This window comes from Dermacentor variabilis, chromosome 8 (assembly GCF_050947875.1).
Source record: "Dermacentor variabilis isolate Ectoservices chromosome 8, ASM5094787v1, whole genome shotgun sequence".
NCBI classification, from domain to species: Eukaryota; Metazoa; Arthropoda; class Arachnida; order Ixodida; family Ixodidae; genus Dermacentor; species Dermacentor variabilis.
Window position 1 is genome coordinate 27,903,082 of NC_134575.1, and position 27,429 is coordinate 27,930,510.

The following is a 27,429-nucleotide window of genomic DNA, read 5'->3' on the forward strand; positions in this document are numbered from 1 at the left end:
TCGAGTCTTCAAGCCAGGACGGAACAACTCGAGAATTTTTTCATTTCAACTTCGGTGACGTTTTTACTTCTGCTGCTGCAAAAGGTACGTTATATATCGATTATTTTCGGATTAAATTGAATACCGATGACAACCGAGAGCATTCATTTAAAGAAATGCAGCAGATCCAACGTGCCCTGCTTGAGTCTCTATAAAGCGAAGCTCACCGTAAATGCATAAGGAGTGCTGAAACAGGTGTTTGCGTTTATTCAGTGTGAGTGCAAAGTGAAACTGAATGCTTTATTCCTGTTGGCGAAAAATTACCATGCATCTTCGAACACAACCAGCGTTAAAGGGATTGAAAGATCCAATCTAGCTCACCGCGCCATTTGTTTGAGGTACCCGACCTCCCCTTGAAGGCGCAGGTGCGACCGTCCACGTGGTTGCCAGGCGGCGCAATTGACGCATGCGCAGCCTAAGGCCATCTCCTGCGGTGCCCTCTCTCCCGTCTCATCGCGGGTCTGCACGTCGCAGCCGCCTCACCCTCTCCACCAGTGGCCAACAAACACCGGCATGCGCTGGGCGGCTCGCCCCCACCAACGCCCCCTCTCCTCCACCTTCCACTGCCGCGGGCGCCTTCGCTCCAAGATGGCGCTGCCGTTCCCCATTCGGATAGCCGACAAACAACGGAGGCGTGCAAAAGCAAAGTTCACAATTGAGGTTCAGAAATTTCGGTTACAGGAATAGATCGTGATTTTTTTCGTTTTCTTTTTTTCTTCTTTAAGATCGGTAGGACATCAGGCAACCGAATAACAAGAGCTTGGTGGCGCAACCCACCAACCCTGTTCCGAAAGGAACGCTCATGGCACCCATCCATCCATCCATCCATCCATCCATCCGTCCATCCATCCATCCGATAGAGCCACTGTATAGACTCCCTATATACAATAACGGACGATGACAATAACGGAGGACGACGCAACGAGCTATGGAAAGAAGAATGATGGGTGTAACGTTAAGGGATAAGAAAAGAGCAGATTGGGGCGAGAGAACAAACGCGAGTTAATGACATCATAGTTGAAATCAAGAAAAAGAAATGGGGCATGGGCAGGACATGTAATGAGAAGGGAAGATAACCGATGGTCAGTAAGGGTAACGGACTGGATTCCAAGGGAAGGGAAGCGTAGCAGGGGGCGGCAGAAAGTTAGGTGGGCGGATGAGATTAAGAAGTTTGCAGGGACGACATGGCCACAATTAGTACATGACCGGGGTTGTTGAAGTATGGGAGAGGCCTTTGCCCTGCAGTGGGCGTAACCAGGCTGCTGCTGATGATGATACAATAACTCTAGCAGCCGAGTGTGAGTTATTCGGCGAAACGCAAGAGCAGCCGCAGGAGCGGGCTGCCACGGTCAGCAAGACAAGCGCAGAGGCGTTAGCAAAGAATTTTCGCTTTACCAAAAAAAAAAGAAAGAAAACAGAGTGGCGAACTAGATCTCTCTTGCTCGAAAGAACAAAAAAATGTCCCTGTATCTCCGCGGCAAAGCTTGGAAGTATCCAAGAGAAATATTTGGTTGGATACCTCCAAGTGCATATTGCGTGCAGTTCTATAGAATAAATAGCCAGGCATTACAGGAAGGCGTGTAAACAACGACATGCTTGCGGTTGCAATTGTAGCGTGCATGGGAGAGTTAGCGGTGCCCACAAATTCTCAAGTACGTACAAAGTGAATGAAATTGTTTCATTGCAAGCGTTGTTTATGGGAGATCATTGATGTTTGCAAAGCTTACGCAGTTCATTGTAATAAAATAAACTTATTTCAATTTGGTTCAGCCAACTGCCTGAGGCGAGCATTATTATGTTTCAGATGTATTGGAATAAACAGCTCAAAGCGTTACCCAATGCAAAGCTTCCTTCTAACTTGATACTTTCTGCGCCACATAGGTGTCTTCTTAATGACAGCTATATCGCGTTAAATCTAACGGTTGAATTCACTTTACAATATTTAACAATTGTAATACTTTGCTTGCTGATCTGTCCAGCGAGTTTCGTTAAAAACAACCAGTTGTGCACTTAGTATATACACTGTATGCTTCTTCATCTACTGTGTCTAGCAGTAATGGAACTACCCATGGGACTATTTGACAACGACCACCCGTAGGGCGGCATAAGCAAGAACAGTAAATCAATAAACTTAAATAAGAGCCACTGCTTAATGCATGCAAATTGAGCAACTCGTACACCAAAAACAGCCAAGCTGTGTTAGGCACTATTCACAAGTTTCTACACTGCAATCAGTCAAGTGACCCGACGCATGCCCCCAGTCTTTGCAAACACTTCTCTAAATCCAATGCAGGCGCTCCTGCATAGCCGAGATGTTTTCATGCGCTTTACTATATCCGATATTACTGCCTCAATAGTATATGCTATATTTACTTATGCATAAGCCACCCTGATTCCAAGAGTATCTGGAACATTGCATGCGTGAGGCGGGGGGGGGGGGGGGAGGTGTTACCGCAATAAACAAGCACAAGTAAATGGTACAAGCCATAGCAAAATTTATTACTTCTTAGTAGTAAAAAGTATCCTGAATAAATATTAAAGATGGCGGAAGAACCATCCGATGCCTGTCCCTGCAAGTTACGCCCACTCCCCACTCTTACGTGCTCCGCTATGTCGCGTGAAACTTTTCAACAATCCTTGAATGTTTCCAAACGTTTCACTACATGCAGACCTTTCAAGAGACCATGGGGGGTTTCAGATTTTGCGCACCGAATGCACCGGGCCCTCTTTGTGTTTTTGATAGCCCTGTTGTTTTTATTTGTACACATTCTCGCATTCTTTTGTATTCCCGGAGGCTCGCGTTCCAAAATTTCGCTGCGCAACATCTAAAACTACCTTATGCCCGAAAATCAATCGAAGACATCTGAGAGTGCTTCACAATATCCGGAGCAATTCCTTCACTATGTCCGACTATAATAAAACGTTTGACTACATCGAGACTTGTATAGTTCTGGACTCTCTGCTGTATCCGACGCATGTGCATGTATATGTCGCGCCGGCTGTATAATGAGCGGGCTCCACTCTGTACACAATACGCCTGCCCCTCCTCGACACTAATAACTCTGGAACTTTCCTGTACAGCTTCGCTGTGAAACAATTTCACCCTGTAACTAATAAAGGCTTTAATTTATTACTGTAACGCCAAATAAGTGAAATACAAACTGAAGTAGGCCACCATCTTTTTCTCTCTCTTTCAGCATTTCTTCGGGAATGATTCAGAGACTCATGCTCGTATGTATGGCACTTCCCTTTGCGCGCAGAACGGACGCCGAAGGCACATCCGCAGGAGAAATATCAAAGTGCCAACGAGGTCGGTACACGAAAGTGGAGCATTCAACTTATTGGCACACTATAATACGTGGTACAGACTACAAATATAGGTGAACGTGTAAATGGCGTTGTTCTTTAGATTCGAGAGCAATAGCGCAGCGTGAACGATCCTGAGCTTGTCTGTCCAGAGTCCCTTTTGTCGTCAGTGCCGTGACCTTCCCTTCATGCTGTCAAGAACAGCGCAATGATCTTGGGCGTTCCTGTACAGCAACCTTCCAACGTACTTCCTGTCCTGTTGTCTTTTCCTCTTCCTTAGAATCTTCCGTCCACCCAGCCCTCAATGACAGTCGACGTAGAGGCGATTATCATTCGTACAATGTAGCGACAAACCGTATTGCTGAAGACGCCTTTATTTAGAATTTGCAGTGGTCGCAGGCTATTGCTTCAACTATATGCGACATATACTCTCCCCGGTCATCATACCTTGCTGTTGAAGCAGCGCACTGTCACGGACACGGTGTCTCCACCTTGTCCGTGTCAGTGCGCTGCTTCGGCAGCAAGGTATGATGATTAATCACCAACTTGCCCAGCTTTCCACATCACTCTCCCCGGTACCTGCCCACTTGGCTATGACACTTGTCAGAACCGGCCATGACCATCAAGGCAGGACGACGACGGAACGACAAATGCGGTATGATGACGACGGCATGAGGACGAAAGGATAATGATGATTCTTAAAGATGATGATGGTATAACTACGAAAACATGGCGACACTCGGATGACGAAAATGAAACAACGACGACGGAAAGACCACGATGGCTTGACAACGAAATCACGAGAAAGAGTGCACGACGCCGCCGCCATGAAAACGATGGCATGACAATGGTGGTCTATAATCACGGTTGTACGACGACAACATTATCACGACAGAACGACGAAGTCAGAATGACGACGATGGAAGGACGAAAGCGGCAGGACGACGACGGCATGACGACATCAGGATAAGGTTTCTGAATTAATGACAATGACATCGTAAAAACGACGACATGACGACGGATGGGATGATGACGTCCGCATGACGAAAATGGTGTGACGACGAAAGCATGACAGCAGTCAGTTAAGAATTTTGGAATGGCGACGATGGAAAGACCGCGTTGGAATCACGACAAGAGTGTGACGACGAATTCTTGACGGCGTCGGCATGGAAACGATGTGAGGACATTTTGAGTGATCACGATCGCATCGCGACGACTGCATGACGACAGCTGTATTAAAACATTGGCACAACACTAACATGACGAACAACTTCAGTTTGACCTAGTTGGTGTTTACTTCATATCATATTGATCGCAAATAAAGACGGGGACAGCGTGTCATTTTTGTGTTCTCTTTCGCTGTCCCCGTCTTTATTTGCGGTCACTATGATATGCGATAACGTGACGAGAATCAGATGACGAAACAAGAATGACGACGATACAATTACCGTGATGGCATGACCACGACGGTATGACAATTAGTGCATGGCGACGGCTTTATGATGACGATGGTATGACGAGAATCGAATGACGAAGCTGTAGCGACGAAGACGAAACGACCACGGCGGTATTAAGACCACGAGCTCATGCCTAGTGACCCAAACTAGTAAGGAATTCGGGCCACTGAGTTCGCGTAAGCTAGATATACAGATACACCCAAAGTGGCTCGTAAGCAAAGAATGATAATCGCATTAATAATGTGACATAAAGCACGCTGAGCTATACTATCCGGTCTGTACTTCCTGCATACTTGCTGCCTCTACCCTCTATCCCGTCAGCCTTTTTACCTGAGAATAAGAAAAATAACAACGCAGGAAGGAGAGAGAGAGAGAAGAAGAAGAATTTATTTACAAAATTTAACGTAGAACCCATCTTACGATGACTGTCGATGGCAATGTGATTAACACTGAAGCATTGTGGCGGCTCACTATATTCCTGAAGTCCCGTTTATTCAAACCCTGCAGTGTTCATTATTAGACTTCTATTGCTTTGGGTGTATGCGGCATAAACTGTCTCCAGTATCTGCAAACTTTCGTAGGGCACTCAATTGCCAAGGCCGCCCGAGCAAGACGGCATGATGACATTTGTATGACGACGACGCAGTGACAACAATAGAATGACCACGAACGAACGGCGTCGAAGGAACAACAAATACGGTATGACGATGGCAGCATGACGACATTTATATGACGATTCTCAAAATAAGGACGGTATTACGACGACAACAGTGTCACAACGACGGCACTTACACAGTGGGATGGCCTCGAGATTATGAAGCCAACCGGGACACTACGGCGGAATGACGACGATGGAGTTACAAACGTCACACCGACTGTCTGACGAAGACGCAGCGACTGCAATGGCACGAGCACGTAGGGATAACCATGATTAAATGACGACTGCGTGAGCAGGATAGAATGACGGAGAAGCAATGACGTCAGTGGAACTGCAAGGCCGCATGACGACGACGGCACGACGACAGCGGGCTGGCGTTTCTGAAGTAATGACGATGCTAAAACGAAGCGTAAGAACGACGGAACGACGACAGTGATTTGATGGCGACTGTGCGACAATGAAGCCGTGAGGACGCTGTCATGGCGTTAGTGGGATGACGAGGTTAGAAGGAAGATTAAACGACCATGACTACATCGCAACGGCGATGTGACATCAAATGCATGGCGAGGACTGCACGACGGCGACTTAATGCCGACGATGGCATGACAACGTTGTGAATGTGAGGACAACGGTATAAGAACGAGTGTGTGACAACGATGGCATTTCGATTACTGTATCAAGAAGACTGTACGACGGCAGTAGCGTGACAGCGACGGCAGGACGAGCGTCGGATGACAAAGCTGGAGTGACGGCGATACAACGACCAGGACGGCATCACGATGACAGTATGACAATTAATGGATGCCTGATAACTGTACACGGACAATGGCGGGACGGCGACAGCTTTTCAAGTGCGAAGCATTTTTAACGCGACAGCGTTAAGGAGCTCGTGTCGCAGAAAAGCCGGTGTCGTCGGCGTCGGCGGCGTTGGCCGTGAGCGATAAATCCCAGCAGGCACTTCATGAATAAAAAACAACTTGCAAGATGGGCTGGGTGGGAATCAAACCAGGGTCTCCGGAGTGTGAGACGGAGACGTTACCACTGAGCCACGAGTTCGATGCTTCAAAGCGGTACAAAAGCGCCTCTAGTGAACGCGGTGTTGCCATAGAAACGAGCTGTTTCTAAGGCTCAGGCGTGCGTCGCTTGCTCAGGCGCACATTTCGTTGTCGCGCCGAACGCTGCGTTGCTCGACGCTCACCGCGTCCGATGCGGGGCGCGTAGTCGCTGCGCCGTAGCCCATTGTCTTACACCCCTTGGCGGGTCGACGGGAACGCTGTCGCGTTCCACTCTTGAAGGCGAAGCTTAAGCGTCCTCCAATTTTTTTACCTAGCCATGCCATGGTCAGAGTGAACGTAATGCGCAAAGACGCGATGTCGTCTTCATGACATTCAGCCTAAGAAAAATGTGGGCCGATGCCGAATATAGCGGAGTCTAAAACTGTGAATATTTTGCGAATTAAAGGCGGCCCGACTGGTCAGTACCGGACATATTGCAAACAAAGACTGCTTATAGTGGGAAATGAGGCGGCCCGCGGCAGCAGGTGATGCATGCAAGCGCAGACGTGACTTCCAACCCGAACACGCCATCGTTGTCACACCGTCGTCGTCATTTAATTGTCTCCGTGATATCACGATCATTCTTTTGTTGTCATGTCATCGCCATCTTTTCGCTGTTTTTAATCTGTTGCTTTCACTGCGTTTTCATATCGTCGCCATCATGCCGATTTCGAGCCGTCGTCGTCATACTCTCATCGTAATATCGTCATCGTTTCATCGTCGTCATGCCACTGTCGGCACCACATCGTCATCACACTGTCGTCGTCATTTCGTCACAGTGACTGCAATGTCGTCAACCCACAGTCGTTATCCCTTTGTCGTGGTGCCATCATCGACAAGCCGTCGCCATCGTTCCACCTCCATAACTTCCTTCGCCACACCACTGTCGTCTTGCCGTTGCTGTCCCCCCATTGTCATCACACTGTCGTCGTCATTTTGTCACAGTGACTGCATTGTCGTCAACCCACTGTCGTCATCTCTTTGTCAGGATGCCATTGTCGACACGCCGTCGCCGTCATTCCAGCTCTATAACTTCCTTCGCCACACCACTGTCGTCTTGCCGTTGCCGTACCCCCCCCCCCATCGTCATCACACTGTCGTTGTCATTTTGTCACAGTGACTGCAATGTCGTCATGCCTTTGTCGTGATGCCATCGTCGACACGCCGTTGCCGTCGTTCCAGCTCCATAACTTCCTTTGTCACACCGCTGTCGTCTTGCCGTTGCTGTCACCCCGTCGTCATCACACTATCGTCGTCATATCACCGTCGCCATAGCATCGACGTCATAGAATCGCGGTGCTTCCAGCGTCGTTTCATAGTCATCACGCGGCCATCGTCTCACCATCATTGTCATAAATCCTCGTCGTCTGTTCAGCGTCGTCATCCCACGTTCGTCACGTAGTCGGCATCACAAGATCATCACCGCCATATCGTCGTTCCCCCTCCGACCAGCGTCTTCATCTCGTGGTAGCCCCGCTTCATCATCACGAGCAGACTCCCTCGTTCATGGGCGTTCTATGCGGCCGCACACGACCACATAGCACTCGCTCGGGCTCTTTCGAACGAAGCGGCAAGGTATCTAACCTGACTAACCGGTTCTCCTGTTACATGAAGCATGAGCTTGGCGTCACCCTAAACACCACGAACCGAGTACCCACTAGTCGACTCCGCGCTGTCAACGGCCGTGTGTTCACTGGAGAAGTTAATGTAGCCGCCTGCAAATACGGCTCGTACTTCCGTACGCATGCGAGGCTACCACCAAACTGCGCCTGAAGACTATACTGTGGCTACTATACGGCGTCTGAAGAAGCATCGAAGAAAGCAGTGAGGATTAGAACTTAAGAATCAGAAATCTTGCGCACACATTTGCGTCGTCTTTATCTTTAAGAAATTATTTGCATAACATTGTAACCATCAAGGATGACCTCTGCATTAATTTTTTGTCCAACTTACACTTCCTGTGTCCTCGAAGCGCCCTTCCTACCCTTTTGTCTTTCATTTTTCCTTAGAATAAGAAAAATATTTCCCCATCCCACGCGCTGTGAGAAAGCAGAGTTTTCGCTGGAGTTTTCGAAGAAGGCTGTTCCCGTTTAACGACCACTTGCAAGTATAGAGCACACGACCAACGTGGACACATTTTCACCGGATACGCTGACCTCAACAATTGCGGATTCCTTGCATATGTCGCAGGAAAGACGACGATGTAATCATCGATACGACGACGTCAGTGTAACGCATGACGACAAAATGGGACGAAGACACTGGAATGACAAAGATAAAACGACCACGACCGCACGACGACGATAGCGTGACGATAATAGCGTAAAGATGATGGGAAGAGAATCCTGGAATGACTACAAGAGAGAACGACCACGCTTGAACGAGCATGCCTGCATGACGACGATGCAATGACGATGATGGAATGACCACGACAGCGCAGCAATAATGGGATGACGATGGCGCGATGACGAAAGCCAGGCGAGAATGGGATGGCGACAACGGCGTAAACGACAACCGAATAATGAAGCTAGAATGACGATCCCGGCACGAATGCCCCCGCATCACGACGACAATACAAGTACAAAGGCCTTTGAGATAGCAATAACAACGATGACGTAACGATGGTTGCATATGACAACACTGCAATAAAGACAAGATGACGACGATGAATGACCACGGCGGCATGACGAAGACGCAATGATGACGATGGCTTGATGACAGCGCGGTCATGGGTGCGTGATGGCGACGGTGTTATGACGGCGACGGAACGATGAGTATACGTCGCAGTGGCGTCGTGTTGACAAAATGACAACACAGTGACGACGATAGAATGAAGTTGCGGGAGTGAAGACAACGGCACGAGAACGAAGGAATGAAGGCCATGAACTGACGATGACGGCACGAAGACTAAGGTATCTTGTGTTGGAGCAGCTCATATCCTGTGCTGACGTACGTTACCTGCCAACCTTCCGCCACAATTCACATTACATATATCCGGTGCAACTTTGAAATATGCGCGCTACCATACACTCGCGGAAGACATCGCCTGCGCATATATATATATATATATATGTATATATATATATATATATATATATATATATATATATATATATATATATGTATATATATATATATATATATATATATATATATATATATATATATATATATATATATATATATATTACCCGCCGTAGTTGCTCAGTGACTATGGTGTTGGGCTGCTGAGCACGAGGTCGCGGGATCGTATCCAGGCCACGGCGGACACATTTCGATTGGGGCGAAATGCGAAAACACCCGTGTACTTAGATTTAGGTGCGCGTTAAGAGAACCCCAGGTGGTCGAAATTTCCGGAGTCCTCCACTACGGCGTGCCTCATAATCAGAAAGTGGTTTTGGCACGTAAAACCCCATAATTTAATTTAGTTTTTTTATATATTTCACCGATAATCGAAACGACGCAGCAGCAGACAGCAACAGCAACTGCCGTGCCTAATCCGAAAGGGTACCAAAGGAAGTTTCGCTGTGATACGAATATGACAAGGACACCGGATCTCCTATTCAGCATCCTTCCTGCATCCTTGCTGCGTACCTCCTGTCCTGTATCATTTTTGCGTAGGATAACCAAAGATTACATGACAGGAAGAACTCTTAGCTTTTCTGTTCGACTCATACTCTATGCGACCTTGCATCCTTGCTGCGTACCTCCTGTCCTATATCATTTTTGCGTAGGAAAACAAAAGATTACATGACAGGAAGGACTCTTAGCTTTTCTGTTCGACTCATACTCTATGCGACCTTGCATCCTTGCTGCGTACCTCCTCTCCTATATCATTTTTGCGTAGGATAACAAAAGATTACATGACAGGAAGGACTCTTAGCTTTTCTGTTCGACTAATACTCTATGCGACCTTGCATCCTTGCTGCGTACCTCCTGTCCTATATCATTTTTGCGCAGGATAACAAAAGATAACATGACAGGAAGGACTCTTAGCTTTTCTGTTCGACTCATACTTTATGCGACCTTGCAGTGTGCCTCCTGTCCTGTTGCTTCGTCTCCTTCCTTAGAATTAGGAGCACTACGGCCGAAACTGCCTTAGGAGGAACTATAGCGACTCCCTATTTGCGCGCTTGCGAGCTAAACGTTCTCACTTCTTCCGTAAGCAAGTCAGATATATTTCTTTTTTTTTCGCGCAATTACATAATTAGTTACTGGTATTTATAAATTGCCTTCCCAAATATTATTTCATTACAAAAGTTGTCGCTAAGAAACTTGTAGATCATCCTGAAAAATTCCCGATCCAGCTATCTGTTGCTGAATACGTGCTACGTAATTTTTTTTTTCAATCCCCAAAGTTCTTGCGGGCTTCTATTAGCCCCTGTTGAGCAAGAGAAAGCTCGACCAGAAATTTTCCCGCAAGGTATACAATCTTCTAATTGACACTTTTGCTCTGAATATATTATTTGAGGAAGTTGAATTATTATTAATATGTAATGTTATTACGCGATATACAAAAACCTACATTGTCTAATTTGCTCTAAGCAACGGCACACAACATTAATTTGGTTCTGCCCAGATACGTCGCACTCGCAGGTATTTAAATGTTGGCACAACTTGCGTGGGACGCCCCGTATAATGAGCCGCATTAAACGAGAAAATGTCAGGAGAGATCCTGGCCTTTCCTTAACCAGCTTACACTCCTTGCGTGCTCGCAACTGTCATTCCTGTCCTGCTGTACTTTGTTTTTATTTCTAAGAATAAAAAAAATATCAAGGGAAGGATCCAGGCATCTTCTGCCCAGAATCATTCTTGCATCAGTCTTGTCATATTTGCATTTGTTACGCGTCTCATTTCATCCCCTGAACAATGAGCACATCTCAGATGACCAATTTTCAAGAAGCTCACCTTTCTGGTTTGAACACTGCTTTCTCTCTCCACTTTTACGCGTTTTACTATGCAGTGATGAATGCAATTTACAACTGCTCAGAGAAGTACGAGTACTACCTACCGGAAGAGTTCTTCAAAAGGGTGAGCAAATGTATAATGCGTCATTATTCCTGATCTAATATTCGATAATGATAAAGAACGAGTCTATCAGCTTCTTGCTCGACCAGCTCCGCACCTGAATCTCGATGTAGAATATTCGAGAGCTTTAACTTTGCGTCATTCGGGCTACGAGATAAGTTAGGCACCCTTGCGGATGCGTCACCTATAGGTTGCGCCACTGTCTAACCACGGGAGAGAAAGGGTTGGTGACACCACCTGGTGGCGCAGAGTTTAACTGGGCATGACAGAGCTGTTTCGTAGTAAGGAAGTTCTCAGCGTTTATACGAAGAATTTTAGCAATATTTAAAAATAACCATCTGAAGAAAAAAATAAGACCGTTTCTTCGGAGACAATCTGTGAATGATGGCGGCCACGGCGCGACCGATGATTCGCTGTAATCAGTCGCTAATTAAACAAAGTAGCAGTCTTACCCGAAAAGCGAATTATTTATCGCGATAGCAAAATAGTAGACAGCTGTGCAAATAATAGTAGCTTTATTGGCTGCATAAACTGGGAAACATTCGCTTACTAACTGAATTTACAAAGATGGTGTCAGCGTGCACAAGCAAACATGAACACATTACACTCGATGAGCGCGGACACTCGCTGTCAGAAGCGCTGCTGTGAGCAAGCGCGGCAGCAGCAGCGAGCGAAGTGACCTTCGTGCTGTCTATCGCTTCAATGCAAGGGCGTCGAGAAAACAGCGCGCTCAAAGATATGAGCCGTCTGCCGTTTAGCTTGCAAAACGCGGCGCGCGCGACCGTGTGCGGCCATGCAAAGTACGGACTTGTTGGCGGAGTCGAAGCCGCCGCCCCCTCCCTACCGCGCCCCCTCCTCGCTTTCCTCCATATATGGCGTGCGAGATTGAGCCGCGATCGTCAGTTCCCCTTGCGCCCGGTCGCGAAATGCGCAGTTGCTGCCGCAGTACAACGCTACGCCCCCTCCCCCAATCCCTCCTTCCCTCCCATTCCCTCCTACGGCCTTCCGCGCGACGGAAGACGGCGCGCTTGCTCTCTGCTATGTTCCGTCGAGGGTTCCAGATTGAGCCGCGATTGCCGGCTCACACTCGCGCGCTTTCATTCCCACATACGGCATACGGTGCGCAGCGACGAGCTTATCGCCTATACGAAACCTCACGGCGACGCCGGCGCTGACAGCAGAAATGCGCCTAGAGTGTCCGTATAATTTTAAAAACTCTATAATAATGATAAAGGTCTTCGCTTCAGCAGGCTCATCGTAATCGGGAAATTGCAGCGAGCTCCACCACGCAATCCGTATTAACTTTCGGATCTAGAAGAATTCCGTTACCCGCGGAAATGCAGCACGAGGAAATTCGACTATCGGTGCGCGCGAAACCGAAACAGTGAGGCTGCAGCGCGCGCGTAGCCGCTCCCCACGAAGCGATGTTCTGTTTACGTCAACTAGAGGCGGGCAGCCGGCGCGCCGAGACGGCGTGGAGCTCGGACCTGCTAGAAAAGGAAATGCACAGGTGAACATTTGGTGCGTGAAAATTCACAAAATAGGTAAAGGCAAAAAAAAAGAAGATTCTGGAGCCGTGCGAGTCAACAAGGAGCACGAACTAAAGATTCACAAAAGCTGTCATGAGGGATGAGAGCGCTAACATATTAGAGAGAGACGACGCGTTGCTGTACGTGAGAAAGGCTAGAAGTAATAATTTCGGCAAAACAGAAGTCACGGTCTGGGTTCGCACAAATCCAGTAATAGAGAAGGTGGAGAGCAAACTATAGAAAAGAAACGACAAGAAATGAACCGCGTGAATGGCCTCTCAACATCATTGAAGCGGGACTGTAGTCAATCTTTTCAAGAATGAATCTTTCCTGTATGGCTAGCTTTCCAAAAAAGGTTAATAATTACAATAGGTAGTTGAAAAAAAATTACGGCAGTACTTATCCCACGATGACTGTGGAGGGTAATTTGATTAGCATTCGAGCAATGTGGCGACACACTGTATTTCTGAAGTCGCGTTTAACACGTATAGTGGTCATACCGACATCTTTTCTTGCCCCCGAGATATGCGACATACTTCGAAATCGTTCAAGTTAGCTGTGGGACTCGCTTGCCAAGGTAGCCTATGAGAATGGCGGCATAAATAAGGCGCTATCACGCAGCCGCATTGACAACGATGGAGCGGCAGAGGCGACATAATAAGTACGACATGCCGACAATGAGATGCCATTTTTGTTAAACGATGACGATATCATAACGACGATATCGTCACGACGACTACGTGAGGACAAAGAGATAACAACGAGTGTACGACGACAATGGCGTTACGACGGCATTGCGACAAGGTATATGACGAAGCTGGAAAGATGACCATGCATGGCACGACCACAACGGCATTACGACAACGGTATGACAACGGATGCATAATAGCGACTATCTGACGATGACTCAACGATGTCGATGGCATGATAACGGTTGAATAAACACGATTGAATGACGACAGCATTATTGCGCTAGAATGACCAACAAGGAACGACGTCGGTGGATCAGCGAATGTTGTATGATGATGACGGTACGACGGCGATGGGATGCCGTCGACGACGACGGCGAAACGTCAGCGTGACGACGACGGCCTGACGAGAGTAGGGTGTCGATGTCAGAATGACATTGTAACGACCGCGACGGCATCACCACGAAGGCGCGAAAACGAATGCATGACGACGGCTATGGGACGGCGACGCAATGACGACAACCTGATGACAACGGCGAAATAAACACGATTGGATGACGACTGCATTATTACGATATAATGACGAGCAAGGAACGACGTCGATGGATCGGCGAAGATGGCAGGATGGTGATGGAACGATGGCAATGAAATGGCATTACTCAAGTGATGGCGACGGTAAAACGGCAGTGTGGCAACACACCACAGAGCTGATAATGGCAATGATGGAACGACCGCGACGGCATCCCCACGAATGTACGAAAACAAATGCGTGACGACGACGCAGTAACGACAAATGCATGACAACGGTACGAGGACAATGATATGGGGATGAGAGTATGTTGCAATGGCGAGATGATGACGGTATCATGAAGGCTGTGTAACGACGATGTCACGACCGTGGGGGCACGACGGCGAAGGTATGCCAACGGATGCAGGACAGTGACTATGTGACGACAATGCCATGACAACACCAGCATAATCAGGTTCGAATGACGACGGCAGAGAACGACATCGGTTGAACGAAGAAGAAACTGACATCGACAGAACGACGAAAGCTGTATGACGACCAACGCATGACGACAATAAGACCGCGTTACTGAAGTGGTGGTGATGTTATAACGATGGCGTCAGGAGTACGCCAAGGCAATAGTCGGATGAAAAAACTACAACGTGGACAATGGAACCACCATGACGGCATCACACTGGTGGTGTGACAACTAAAGCACGACGACTGTATGACGACGATGGCGGCATGACGAGAGTCGGCTGACATATAAGCAATGGCGGCGGTGCAATGACTCCCACGGCATCACGGTTCACGAGCCTGGTGGCACAAGCTATTAGACAACTTGGACCCCTAGGTCAGAGTAGAAGGTGTGACAATGACGGCATGACGAAAATCAGGTAACGAAGTTACAATGACGACGACCAAATGGCCATGACGGCATCACGATGGCGGTGTGACAACGAATACATGACCACTGTTTGACGACGATGGTGTGCCGGTGATGGCATGACGGCAGTCAGATGACAAAGCTTGAATGACGATGATACAATGACCGCGAAAGCATCACAACCAAAAGCACATACCTACGGCCCAAGCTTTTAAAAAAAATTGGGCCACCGGGTCGTGTTCGAAGGTGTGACGACGAGGTATGGACGAGAGTGAGATCATGGAGCTGGAATGACGAAGTTGATATGACCACGACATCACGATCAGGAGCACATGCCTACTGGCCCAGCATGTAGATAACTTTGGCTACTGGGTCGGCGTAAGATGTTACACAGACAGACAGACAGACAGACAGACAGACAGACAGACAGACAGACAGACAGACAGACAGACAGACAGACAGACAGACAGACAGACAGACAGACAGACAGACAGACAGACAGACAGACAGACAGACAGACAGACAGACAGACAGACAGACAGACAGACAGACAGACAGACAGACAGACAGACAGACAGACAGACAGACAGACAGACAGACAGACAGACAGACAGACAGACAGACAGACAGACAGACAGACAGACAGACAGACAGACAGACAGACAGACAGACAGACAGACAGACAGACAGACAGACAGACAGACAGACAGACAGACAGACAGACAGACAGACAGACAGACAGACAGACAGACAGACAGACAGACAGACAGACAGACAGACAGACAGACAGACAGACAGACAGACAGACAGACAGACAGACAGACAGACAGACAGACAGACAGACAGACAGACAGACAGACAGACAGACAGACAGACAGACAGACAGACAGACAGACAGACAGACAGACAGACAGACAGACAGACAGACAGACAGACAGACAGACAGACAGACAGACAGACAGACAGACAGACAGACAGACAGACAGACAGACAGACAGACAGACAGACAGACAGACAGACAGACAGACAGACAGACAGACAGACAGACAGACAGACAGACAGACAGACAGACAGACAGACAGACAGACAGACAGACAGACAGACAGACAGACAGACAGACAGACAGACAGACAGACAGACAGACAGACAGACAGACAGACAGACAGACAGACAGACAGACAGACAGACAGACAGACAGACAGACAGACAGACAGACAGACAGACAGACAGACAGACAGACAGACAGACAGACAGACAGACAGACAGACAGACAGACAGACAGACAGACAGACAGACAGACAGACAGACAGACAGACAGACAGACAGACAGACAGACAGACAGACAGACAGACAGACAGACAGACAGACAGACAGACAGACAGACAGACAGACAGACAGACAGACAGACAGACAGACAGACAGACAGACAGACAGACAGACAGACAGACAGACAGACAGACAGACAGACAGACAGACAGACAGACAGACAGACAGACAGACAGACAGACAGACAGACAGACAGACAGACAGACAGACAGACAGACAGACAGACAGACAGACAGACAGACAGACAGACAGACAGACAGACAGACAGACAGACAGACAGACAGACAGACAGACAGACAGACAGACAGACAGACAGACAGACAGACAGACAGACAGACAGACAGACAGACAGACAGACAGACAGACAGACAGACAGACAGACAGACAGACAGACAGACAGACAGACAGACAGACAGACAGACAGACAGACAGACAGACAGACAGACAGACAGACAGACAGACAGACAGACAGACAGACAGACAGACAGACAGACAGACAGACAGACAGACAGACAGACAGACAGACAGACAGACAGACAGACAGACAGACAGACAGACAGACAGACAGACAGACAGACAGACAGACAGACAGACAGACAGACAGACAGACAGACAGACAGACAGACAGACAGACAGACAGACAGACAGACAGACAGACAGACAGACAGACAGACAGACAGACAGACAGACAGACAGACAGACAGACAGACAGACAGACAGACAGACAGACAGACAGACAGACAGACAGACAGACAGACAGACAGACAGACAGACAGACAGACAGACAGACAGACAGACAGACAGACAGACAGACAGACAGACAGACAGACAGACAGACAGACAGACAGACAGACAGACAGACAGACAGACAGACAGACAGACAGACAGACAGACAGACAGACAGACAGACAGACAGACAGACAGACAGACAGACAGACAGACAGACAGACAGACAGACAGACAGACAGACAGACAGACAGACAGACAGACAGACAGACAGACAGACAGACAGACAGACAGACAGACAGACAGACAGACAGACAGACAGACAGACAGACAGACAGACAGACAGACAGACAGACAGACAGACAGACAGACAGACAGACAGACAGACAGACAGACAGACAGACAGACAGACAGACAGACAGACAGACAGACAGACAGACAGACAGACAGACAGACAGACAGACAGACAGACAGACAGACAGACAGACAGACAGACAGACAGACAGACAGACAGACAGACAGACAGACAGACAGACAGACAGACAGACAGACAGACAGACAGACAGACAGACAGACAGACAGACAGACAGACAGACAGACAGACAGACAGACAGACAGACAGACAGACAGACAGACAGACAGACAGACAGACAGACAGACAGACAGACAGACAGACAGACAGACAGACAGACAGACAGACAGACAGACAGACAGACAGACAGACAGACAGACAGACAGACAGACAGACAGACAGACAGACAGACAGACAGACAGACAGACAGACAGACAGACAGACAGACAGACAGACAGACAGACAGACAGACAGACAGACAGACAGACAGACAGACAGACAGACAGACAGACAGACAGACAGACAGACAGACAGACAGACAGACAGACAGACAGACAGACAGACAGACAGACAGACAGACAGACAGACAGACAGACAGACAGACAGACAGACAGACAGACAGACAGACAGACAGACAGACAGACAGACAGACAGACAGACAGACAGACAGACAGACAGACAGACAGACAGACAGACAGACAGACAGACAGACAGACAGACAGACAGACAGACAGACAGACAGACAGACAGACAGACAGACAGACAGACAGACAGACAGACAGACAGACTAGATAGATAGATAGATAGATAGATAGATAGATAGATAGATAGATAGATAGATAGATAGATAGATAGGCCCAAATCGGCTGAAGTAGGCAAAGAATGCTAATCGCATTAACCACAGATGAAAATGCGCCTAGTAACACGGCAGCAGGGACTGGTGAAATCACAGTATACAGCTAACCAAACAGTTGATTATATATGCGGCAGACTCCGTTTGTGCTCTTCCATTTCACCCCTCCCCCTTCCTACCACACAGGGTAGCCAACCAAAACTGCCCTTATATGTTGACCTTTCTGTCTCTAGCCTCTAGGTGTCTTTTCTCCCTAAAGTGTTCTGTTTTCGCGCAAACTGCAGGTCGAAAGCCGTCAGTTCGTCCAGGAGGCTTCGAGATGCATCGATGACAGCACCCCTGTCAGAGAGGCACTTCGAGGATGCGATAGTGAGGTTGCGGTAAGTTCCATCTCTTCCTTGGAAGTCCGATCTGGCCATTGGAGATATCTCAGAGGATTTATTTGATTTATTTATTCTTACTTTGCCAGCACATGAGCTTGGTCAACCGAGGAGAAGCAGGCTAAAGGTGTTACAAACGCCTGACGTAGGCCCGCACTCACATAAAGGAAAACGAGAAGAAATAAATCCACCGACCATTACGATAATCTCTAACGCGAAATTTAAGCGCAGCTCGAAACGTGTTTTCATTTCGCGATATATTGGTTAGCGCGGACCATCTGTCTCGCGTGGCAAGTTCCAAACGAAGCGAAGCTTTGCAAAACAAGGAACACTCCCGTACAACGATAGCGGAGAGCAGAGTCGGCGATCGTCGAAAATCTGATCTGCGGGTCAAGCGCGTCGGCTTTTGTACATGACTCCGTCGAAGGTTCCAGTGCAATCGACGGTACCCGCGTGGCTTCCAGAAGTACTACACAATTGGCGTCGCGCAATCACTCAGATTACAAATACTTGCACCTTGAAACTGTCAAAGCGCACAAAGACAAGAAACGAAGAGAGTGGACATGGCTGGACAGGACAGGACATGCGCTTCGCCCTCTCCACTCTCTTCGTTTCTTGTCTTTGTGCGCTTTGACACTTTCAGGCTGCAAATAAACGAACTAGCCCCGTTATCCATTCGGTCACAGTACACAAATACTGTGGCGCCATCTCGTAGTCTCGTACGGCATTCTGCTTTCCATCTCACCCTTTCGCCATACTTTCCTTCTCGGCTTTCCGCCTCGTGCTTTCACGTCAGCCTACTCCTGCGCTTTCCTCCTCGCACTCTGTTCTTTCATCTCCTGCTGCGCTCCGCATTCGCTTTCACCTTTCGCTGTGCTCGTTCGCTCGGCTGCGAGTGACAACGCCGAAGCTCGCTGTTGGAACGGGCGCCTAAGATCAGCGCTCTAAAAAGATAGCATTGGTAATAATTTTGAATTTTTAGAATAATAGTTAAAAGACACCAGCAGCAGCATGTGATTAGACAAATACATCAACAGACGACAATGTACAGAGGGCTAACAACGAAAAAAACGCAATCACCGCATTGATCATTTACTGAGCAATTTACGGCTACAATGAATGTTAAACAGTCCTGACTACACATTGTACCCTCGCTTTTCTTGAAAAACATTGAAATGGCTTATCCATATGTCACCTTGGCGCCCTAAAGCACCTTCCACTCAACAAAATCTAGGACTACATTACGTAAATACTGACTAGAAGATGTCATACCTTCGCCTTCGAAAATATGTTTAAACCGTTTTAAATACGTTTTTAAGATGGTTACGAAACGTCTCAGCGAATTGCTTATAGCCGTTTTTAGAACTACTATGAAATTTCTTGCAAAACATCTGATAGCCGTTTTTAATATGGCTACGAGGAGTCTTGCAAGACGTCTTATATTAATTATTTCGCAGTGCATGAAATGGTCTTCACGACGGCGAGAAGGCCGCTGCCAAAGTTGCGTCAAGACGGCTATAAAATGTCTTAAATATTTTGTAAAAGTGTCCAGAAAACGTCTCATAGAGTTTTTTTTATAAACGTCTGGAGGAAGTGTTTTAGATGTATGGTAATTGCCAAGACGTTTTGTAGACGTAAAAGGACTAACGTGTGTTGTGTGCGATACAGGCTTCTCACACAGGAGAGCATCCGCAGGGTCACCCGTTTGACGCAAAGTCCCTTGAGGTTTTCTCAACATTTTAGTTGTACACAGCGACTGCCTTTATTCACGTCATTTTAGATTGCACACTTTCGCCCAACGAGTCACTTTCTAATTTGCACATTTCTTTTATTTGCCAGATGACGATCGCGGCGCATTGCATTAGGGCTCATATGTTCGAGATGGTGGTAAGCATCATTTCTCAAGTGCGTGTTAATTACGGCCTGCACACTTTGTGTATGTGTGTGTGTGTGCGTGTGTGTGTGTGTGTGTGTGTGTGTGTTTGTGTGTGTGTGTGTGTGTGTGTGTGTGTGTGTGTGTGTGTGTGTGTGTGTGTGTGTGTGTGTGTGTGTGTGTGTGTGTGTGTGTGTGTGTGTGTGTGTGTGTGTGTGTGTGTGTGTGTGTGTGTGTGTGCGTGTGCGTGCGCGCGTTTGTGTGCGTGGGCGCTTGTGTCTGTGCGTCTGTGATGTGCGTGGGTCGCGTTCTTTTTCTTTACGGTGAAAGCGGTAATGCGCCAGAGCCTAAATTGAAATCTCTCCAGGAATGCCACTTCGAGCATGTCACATAAACTCTGAAGCTGTAAGCGCTGTGACGGCATAGCATATATCTTAAAGCAGGTCTGCTAAATCTCCGATCGTAGGGAACATTCGCACCACTTCACCGCGAGCTGCCCAGATGAAGCGAGAAGTATCTAACGACCCGTCAGCAAATTCTTTTGTTGGTTGTCTAGATATTGACAGAAATGTCGCCAAGTAGGAGAGGGGGAGGAACATGTTGAAGGGGCAGTGACGAAAACAAACGGCAGGAAACACACAGGACAGCGCCGTCCTTTGTGTTTCCTGCCTTTTGTCTTTGTCGTCCTGCGCTGCCCCTTCAGCATGTCCAACCAGTGCCAACTCACCCAAATGTCGATTCCTCTACACAGAGGGACGAGGATGACATGGACGGACATGAAATTTAGCCGCTGTAAAGACCGACTAGCCAGTATATATATATATATGTGTGTGTGTATGTGTGTGTGTGTGTGTGTGTGTGTGTGTGTAGAGAGAGAGAGAGAGAGATTGAGGGATTTGTCATGGTTATAAGAAAGGCCGACAGGTTCATCGGAGGCCCATATTCCGAAAGCCAGTTACTCTCCACTGAGGGAAGGTGAAGGTGAATAGGGAAAGAAAGAACAAGGCTGGTAACAAAAGGAACTAAGGATGGAATAAGGACAAGTACGATGAACGGGAGCACCGCGAAACCGAAACCAGAAAGAGATGTAATTGATCTTGCAGTAGGAAAAGGCTAAACGGAGAAACACTAACTAGTGCAAATATTCACGCTAAATTTTTCCGCTCACATTTGGGGTCACGTGGGACAGAGGGAACACCTTCGCTCATTATGGCCTCCTCCCACTTCCATATTTTGGTTAAAATAATTTTTCAAGCCATTTATAAGTCTGTGGATAGCGGTATTTAATTTAGCCGTGATAGGACCGATGAAATTTACTACCAGCCAAACCGAGCGCAAACCATGTTTCAAATAGACGTGGTTAGCTCACTGCAACGGCTCACTGCACTACGCGGTTAGGGTTCGGCAGGTGTGAGTTCCACATCGGCTTAGTGTAATCGTTTAATCTAGAGTTTCGCTTAATCAGTTTTTCTCTTTCTGCAGGTATAGATAAAGTTAACCAAGTGCAAATGATTTATCAAAGTCCGAGTTCCACATCGGCGTAGTGTCATCGAATAAAGTTTCGTCTGTTTATTCAGTTTTTACAGCGAAGCTGTTTATGGCTAGTTTCTGACGGATCTCGTCTCCGTGAACATAGACCAGCTATTTTTCATACGTGGGCCGATCCCGAAGATAGCGCAACGCCGGGCCGACCTGCGGCAGAAGTGATGCAGGCATTAAGCACTCCCCATAAGTGGGCCAATCCCGAAGGTTGTACGATGCCAGGACGACCCGCGGCAGAGGTGAAGCAGGCGTTAAGCTCTCCCCATACGTGCGTTGGTCGGCGTCCCCATACGCCGACCTGCGCTGGTGGTAAAAAAGGCATTAAACACTCCCCATACGTGGGCCGACCCCGAAGATAGTGCAATGCCAGGCCGACCTGCATTGCAGGTAAAGAAGTCATTAGTCACTCCCCATATTTGGGCCGATCCCGAAGATAGTGCCACGCCAGGCCTACCTGCTTTGGAGGTAAAGCAGGCGTTAAGCACTCCTCATACGTGGGCCGATCCCGAAGATTGTACAATGCCGGGCCGACCTGCGGTGGTGCTAAAAAAGGCATTAAGCACTCCCCATACGTGGGACGATCCCGAAGATAGTGCAAGGCCCGGCCGACCTGCGGGGGAGGTAAAGCAGGCATTAAGCACTCCCATGCGTGAGCCGATCCCGAAGATAGTGCAATACCGGTGCGACCTGCGGCGGATGGGATGCAGATGTTAAGCGCTCCCCGTACTTAGGTTGATGCCTAAGGTACCGCAATACCGGGCCGACCCGCGGAGGAGGTGGAGTTCGCCATTGAGGGGCCACATTCACAGCTTCGCTGAGCATCCTTGTTCGCGGAGTGGAAGGGCACGGGATTTTCTCTTTCGGTACGGCATACGCAGAGTTCACCAAGCTCAAATGACATATCAATGCGTCGCTTTGCCAAGAGCTGCTAATCCACTCTCTGTCGTGCCTAGAAATCGACGACGCGTGTCTACCCCAACCTGAGCCTGCGCCACGCCGCCACTTGCACGAGCGCGGTTTTCTAGAAGCGGAGACGGTGGACAGAGAAGTGTTTTAACCGCGCGTTTCGGTTCTCAAAGAAGGACTTCCCTGACCTTATATCGGCTCCTCTGATTTCCCGAAGACGTCGTCAGAACCCAGCGCGTCCCGGTTCCAGGTAACGAGGCCCTCTGATTACCCTTCCACGCCTAGCCTTCCCAAACCGTTTTGTGCGACCTCGAGCCCTGTTTAACAGGAACGGCTCTGTGCTATCAAGCGTGGTGTCAACGGTGCTAGCGTACATCGAGTACTAACTACATCGAGCATCGGCTGGCTGACCTGCAAACGCACCAGTGGTTAAAGCTGATCGCCCTGGAGAACTTCTCCGAGATTAATCGGATTGTTATAACTCCTTCAGTCGAAAATGATGCTGCGCTGTCGATACAATGTGTCAAATTTATGCAACTTAATTAGAAGGCACTTGACACTCCATAAGAAGAAAGACAGAGAATGTTTATGGTTTGTGCATTTCTTAACGAGTCATCATAATTAGAGTCTATATCTATTGAGTATAACGTTGCTTTTCTGCATAACACTGTACGCGTCGCGAAGTAGACGCACAAGTTAAGCGTTACGAGAAATGAAAAGTTATTTCGCCGAACGCGGAATGTCGGACGCCGCGTCTAGCACCTCGGCCACACGGGCAAACGATCGAAATGGGTCTGGATAGAAATGGAACTGGAGAAATGGATCTCTTGATCGAGATTCGCTCCTTTGGGCTACTTGCTGGATGGAGCCAGCCACGATCGAGAAATTGGTGGTGGCTTCGCCAGAACGGCTGCCTGTAGCGATAAGCAGCAAGCTGGAGTGAAAAGAAGACGCATCAAATATGTATAGGGGGCCCAATTCAGCCAAACCTCCGCGCACGCTGCTTTTTATTCGCCGCCACTGGACATACCAGGCAAGAACAAATGGAACGCACATACCTGCAGACTATGAGCGAAGTCAAGAAGTCCAGCTTTCTATCTTTCTTTTTTTTGCCTCCATCAAAGAAGTCCGTTACGTTGCTCCACACTGTCTGTTGGCCTTTTTTAAGACGCCAAAGAAAACACATGCGTTACAAGGGGGCAATGCCGGGACACGATGGGGCCGGTGTTGAACCATCTCGGGGATCGGCCCACATACTTTGGCCACAGACAGACGGAGGGAACATCTTGAGCTATTTCCCCTCTAATGCTACTAGTGAAACTTTTAAACAGAGTCAACTCCGGTGACATCTGCGGTTGGAATCTAATATCTCGCACTACGTATCCCCACTGACCCGAATTCACCTCCGAGCAGTTGGTTCAAGAGTGGCACATAATCAGACGTGCCCGGGCCACACTACATGTGGCACATATCCAGTGGAACATGCCCAACTGTGCATCAGTGTTGTTCATTGAAGGGTGGTACATAACCAGTGGACATGGTAACAGATTGGCCCCACATTTTTGAACTGGCTTATCTTCGGCATTGACCCACGAAAACAGCCAGATACCGGCAAATTACCATGATACAGTAAACTTTGTTGAACTCGTCAATTAGGCTTCGTATTAAAAGCTCACTACAGGTTACTGACTCTGTGCTTAGGTCAGGAATGTATAGTTTGCTTGCTCACTATGTTGTTGCACTTTACGAGTCCACCTCGCGAAATCGGAACCGCAAAGCATTTCCATGCATTCCTGGAGATTGCGGTGTTAAGGAGAAAATGAGCTAGCCGACCCAGAGGCAAAGTTGGTCCATCATAATTCTGACTCCATTCCAATGTGATTGGGCAGGACGTGTGCTGATGTTATGTAGCACGACATCATACATGTGGCCAAGACAAGTTCCTTCTCTCAGTCACCTCGATCCAAGCTTCGCGTGAGGACGAAAGGCCAAAGAAACACCGCGAGCGTTTTGCATAGACTGAGACTTGACGTGGTTTTCTGCCATTCGAACGGCTCGGACTGCGAGACATGCGTGGCGCCTGAACTACGCACTACATGTTTTCCTGCGTTGCATGCCAGCTGTCCTTACGAAAAAAAAAATCGATAGACCGGAATCTTTGGCAAGCGTCTAGAGGCCGGCCACTCTCTGAAGTTATTATTTTGGGTAAGATGCCAAGGGGCTCTTCCTGTGGGTCTATGGTGGCCATTGTATGATTTTTTTTAGAGAACACTAACTCCGTGTAGGCGAATTCATCAAACGTTTGTAATTTTGTTTTGCTAATATGCATTTATTTCTTCTTTTGTCACCATGAACTTCACTTTTCTTTTTGTTTCTCTTACGCGAATGCGGAGAAGCCGGCTTGAGCGAAATAGCTCAGGCTGACCTCTCAGGTTTTCTCTTATAACAATACTCCCTGTCGGTATCCCTTTGTTCTGTTCTTTTTTTCTTTTCTTCAACTTGCAGCCTGTAAGCTACAAGTACGCAGTACTGAGGTACCTAGATGACCTTGTGGTGAGTACCCATCCGGTCCCGTTCTTAGGTAGATTGAGATCTCTTACATAGGGTCCTGCAGCTCTTATAACAAGCGCCAGGGTAAACTGGCAACTGGCAGATCGCGGAGACTATGTTCGATGCCACATATCGGTCGTATGTTTTGTAACAGCACAATGGCAACATGGACGAAAGGAAAGAAAACAGCACGGCGCTTCTTCCTTTTTTTTTTGTCCATGCTCCTTTGGCGGTGTTATAAAACGTACGATGAACCCAAACCAACGCACACAACCATCTGAATGAAATGTGTCATTTGAGGTACTAATGGTTTTGCGCAGCGGTACATCATACGCGCTTCCCACAAACTGCGCATTCCCGCGAGAAAAAAAAAACAGTTTCGAAAGGTACATCATCATCGAAGGTGGGCACAGGATGAGCGTTAATTTCAAGTCTTTCTTTAGGGTCCGTTGAAAGACATCGCAAGATAGGATTGTGGCTTTGCATGTAATAAAACAATGTTCAATTGTCTCTGGAGTATCAGAAAGACGACAGTTGACAGAAGGCACAATGGCACCCGTTTTCTGTAGTGACGTTTTTGCAAAGATTCACTATGAAGTTTATAGAAGAATGTTTCGAAGCAAGGGGATATAGAAATTTTACGGAGTCGCTTTGGCGCATCTTGGCCTGACCACGCAATGTGTAGCGATCGGTAAAAGGCAGGCGAAATAGCATGAACAGCAAATATTTGTGCAACGTTTTACGCAACACGGAGTACAAGAGTCAGTGGGAAACAAAACTGTCAGGAAACGAACCACAAAGTAAACATCTTGAGTGAATCCGCACGAGTATAAACGCGAAAAAATGTCTGAAGAAACAACTAAATCCGGTAAGGCATTATCCAGTGGAAATTCCAGGAATGACTTAATCGCAGCAAGGGCAGCATGGCGAAAACAGAGGAAACGAGACACTATTTCCCGCGTATAAAAATGCACTATGCCCAGTCCACCCGCACTAACTGGCCTAAATACATTTTCACGCCTCGTGGGCTCAATAGTTCAAGGCCATACGAAAATTGCGAAAATTTGGTGAAAGCGTTGGGATGTACAGCCCGGCACAAGGAATAATTTGCAATACATAGAAAGCCCATTTGTTGCCGAAGACGTTTTGCAGGCTTGAGCTCTTCCGAGAATATAAATTCGGCGCGGAACCAATCTCTGAGCCTGACACTGCAGAGCCGCAATCTGTTCTTTCCAATAATGCGCGCGCCATAATGACACCATTGCATCATGACAGCCACGACACCTGTGTATTTACGGAAAGGTCCGCTATTACACAGGTTCTGCACCCACTCCACGTCATTATAGCGTTACGGCTGTAGTGAAAGGCACCCTCACTATAGTAAGTTCCTTGGGAGAATGCTGCAATCGCCGTAAATGACTTCAGAGCCGAAAGAATCGCCGAAATATGCTGTCTTATTATCTTTCTCTTGTCCTTGTTCTTTTTCCTACCTATGAATTTAACGTGGCTGGCCCTATCGATGAATGAATTTCGCACACCTTACATCTAATAAAGAATCTGTTAAAATTCTTTAATCTCTAATGTTAAAGGCTTCAGCAACGCCAATGAGCTGATGATTGCAACGTTCTTTGTATTCGCAGGTGTGCATGGCGGAGTTACTGCAACGGCCATTAGCGTACTTGCAAAGAGCTTTTCAAAGCACTATATGATCCGACGGCGACGAGACCGTTCCCGAACACGTGGGCCGCGTCAACGAGTGCACTCAA

At 47.8% G+C, this 27,429-nt stretch overlaps 1 protein-coding gene across 1 annotated transcript; it reads left to right on the forward strand.

The window, feature by feature from the left end:
* Positions 1-27,429, forward strand: LOC142590978 (uncharacterized). The gene is made up of 7 exons (XM_075703348.1): positions 1-84; positions 3,237-3,349; positions 11,479-11,546; positions 18,697-18,792; positions 20,632-20,679; positions 25,619-25,666; positions 27,304-27,429. The coding sequence occupies exons 2-7, from the start codon at positions 3,250-3,252 to the stop codon at positions 27,370-27,372; spliced, it is 429 nt and encodes a 142-aa protein (XP_075559463.1). The 5' UTR covers positions 1-84; positions 3,237-3,249; the 3' UTR covers positions 27,373-27,429.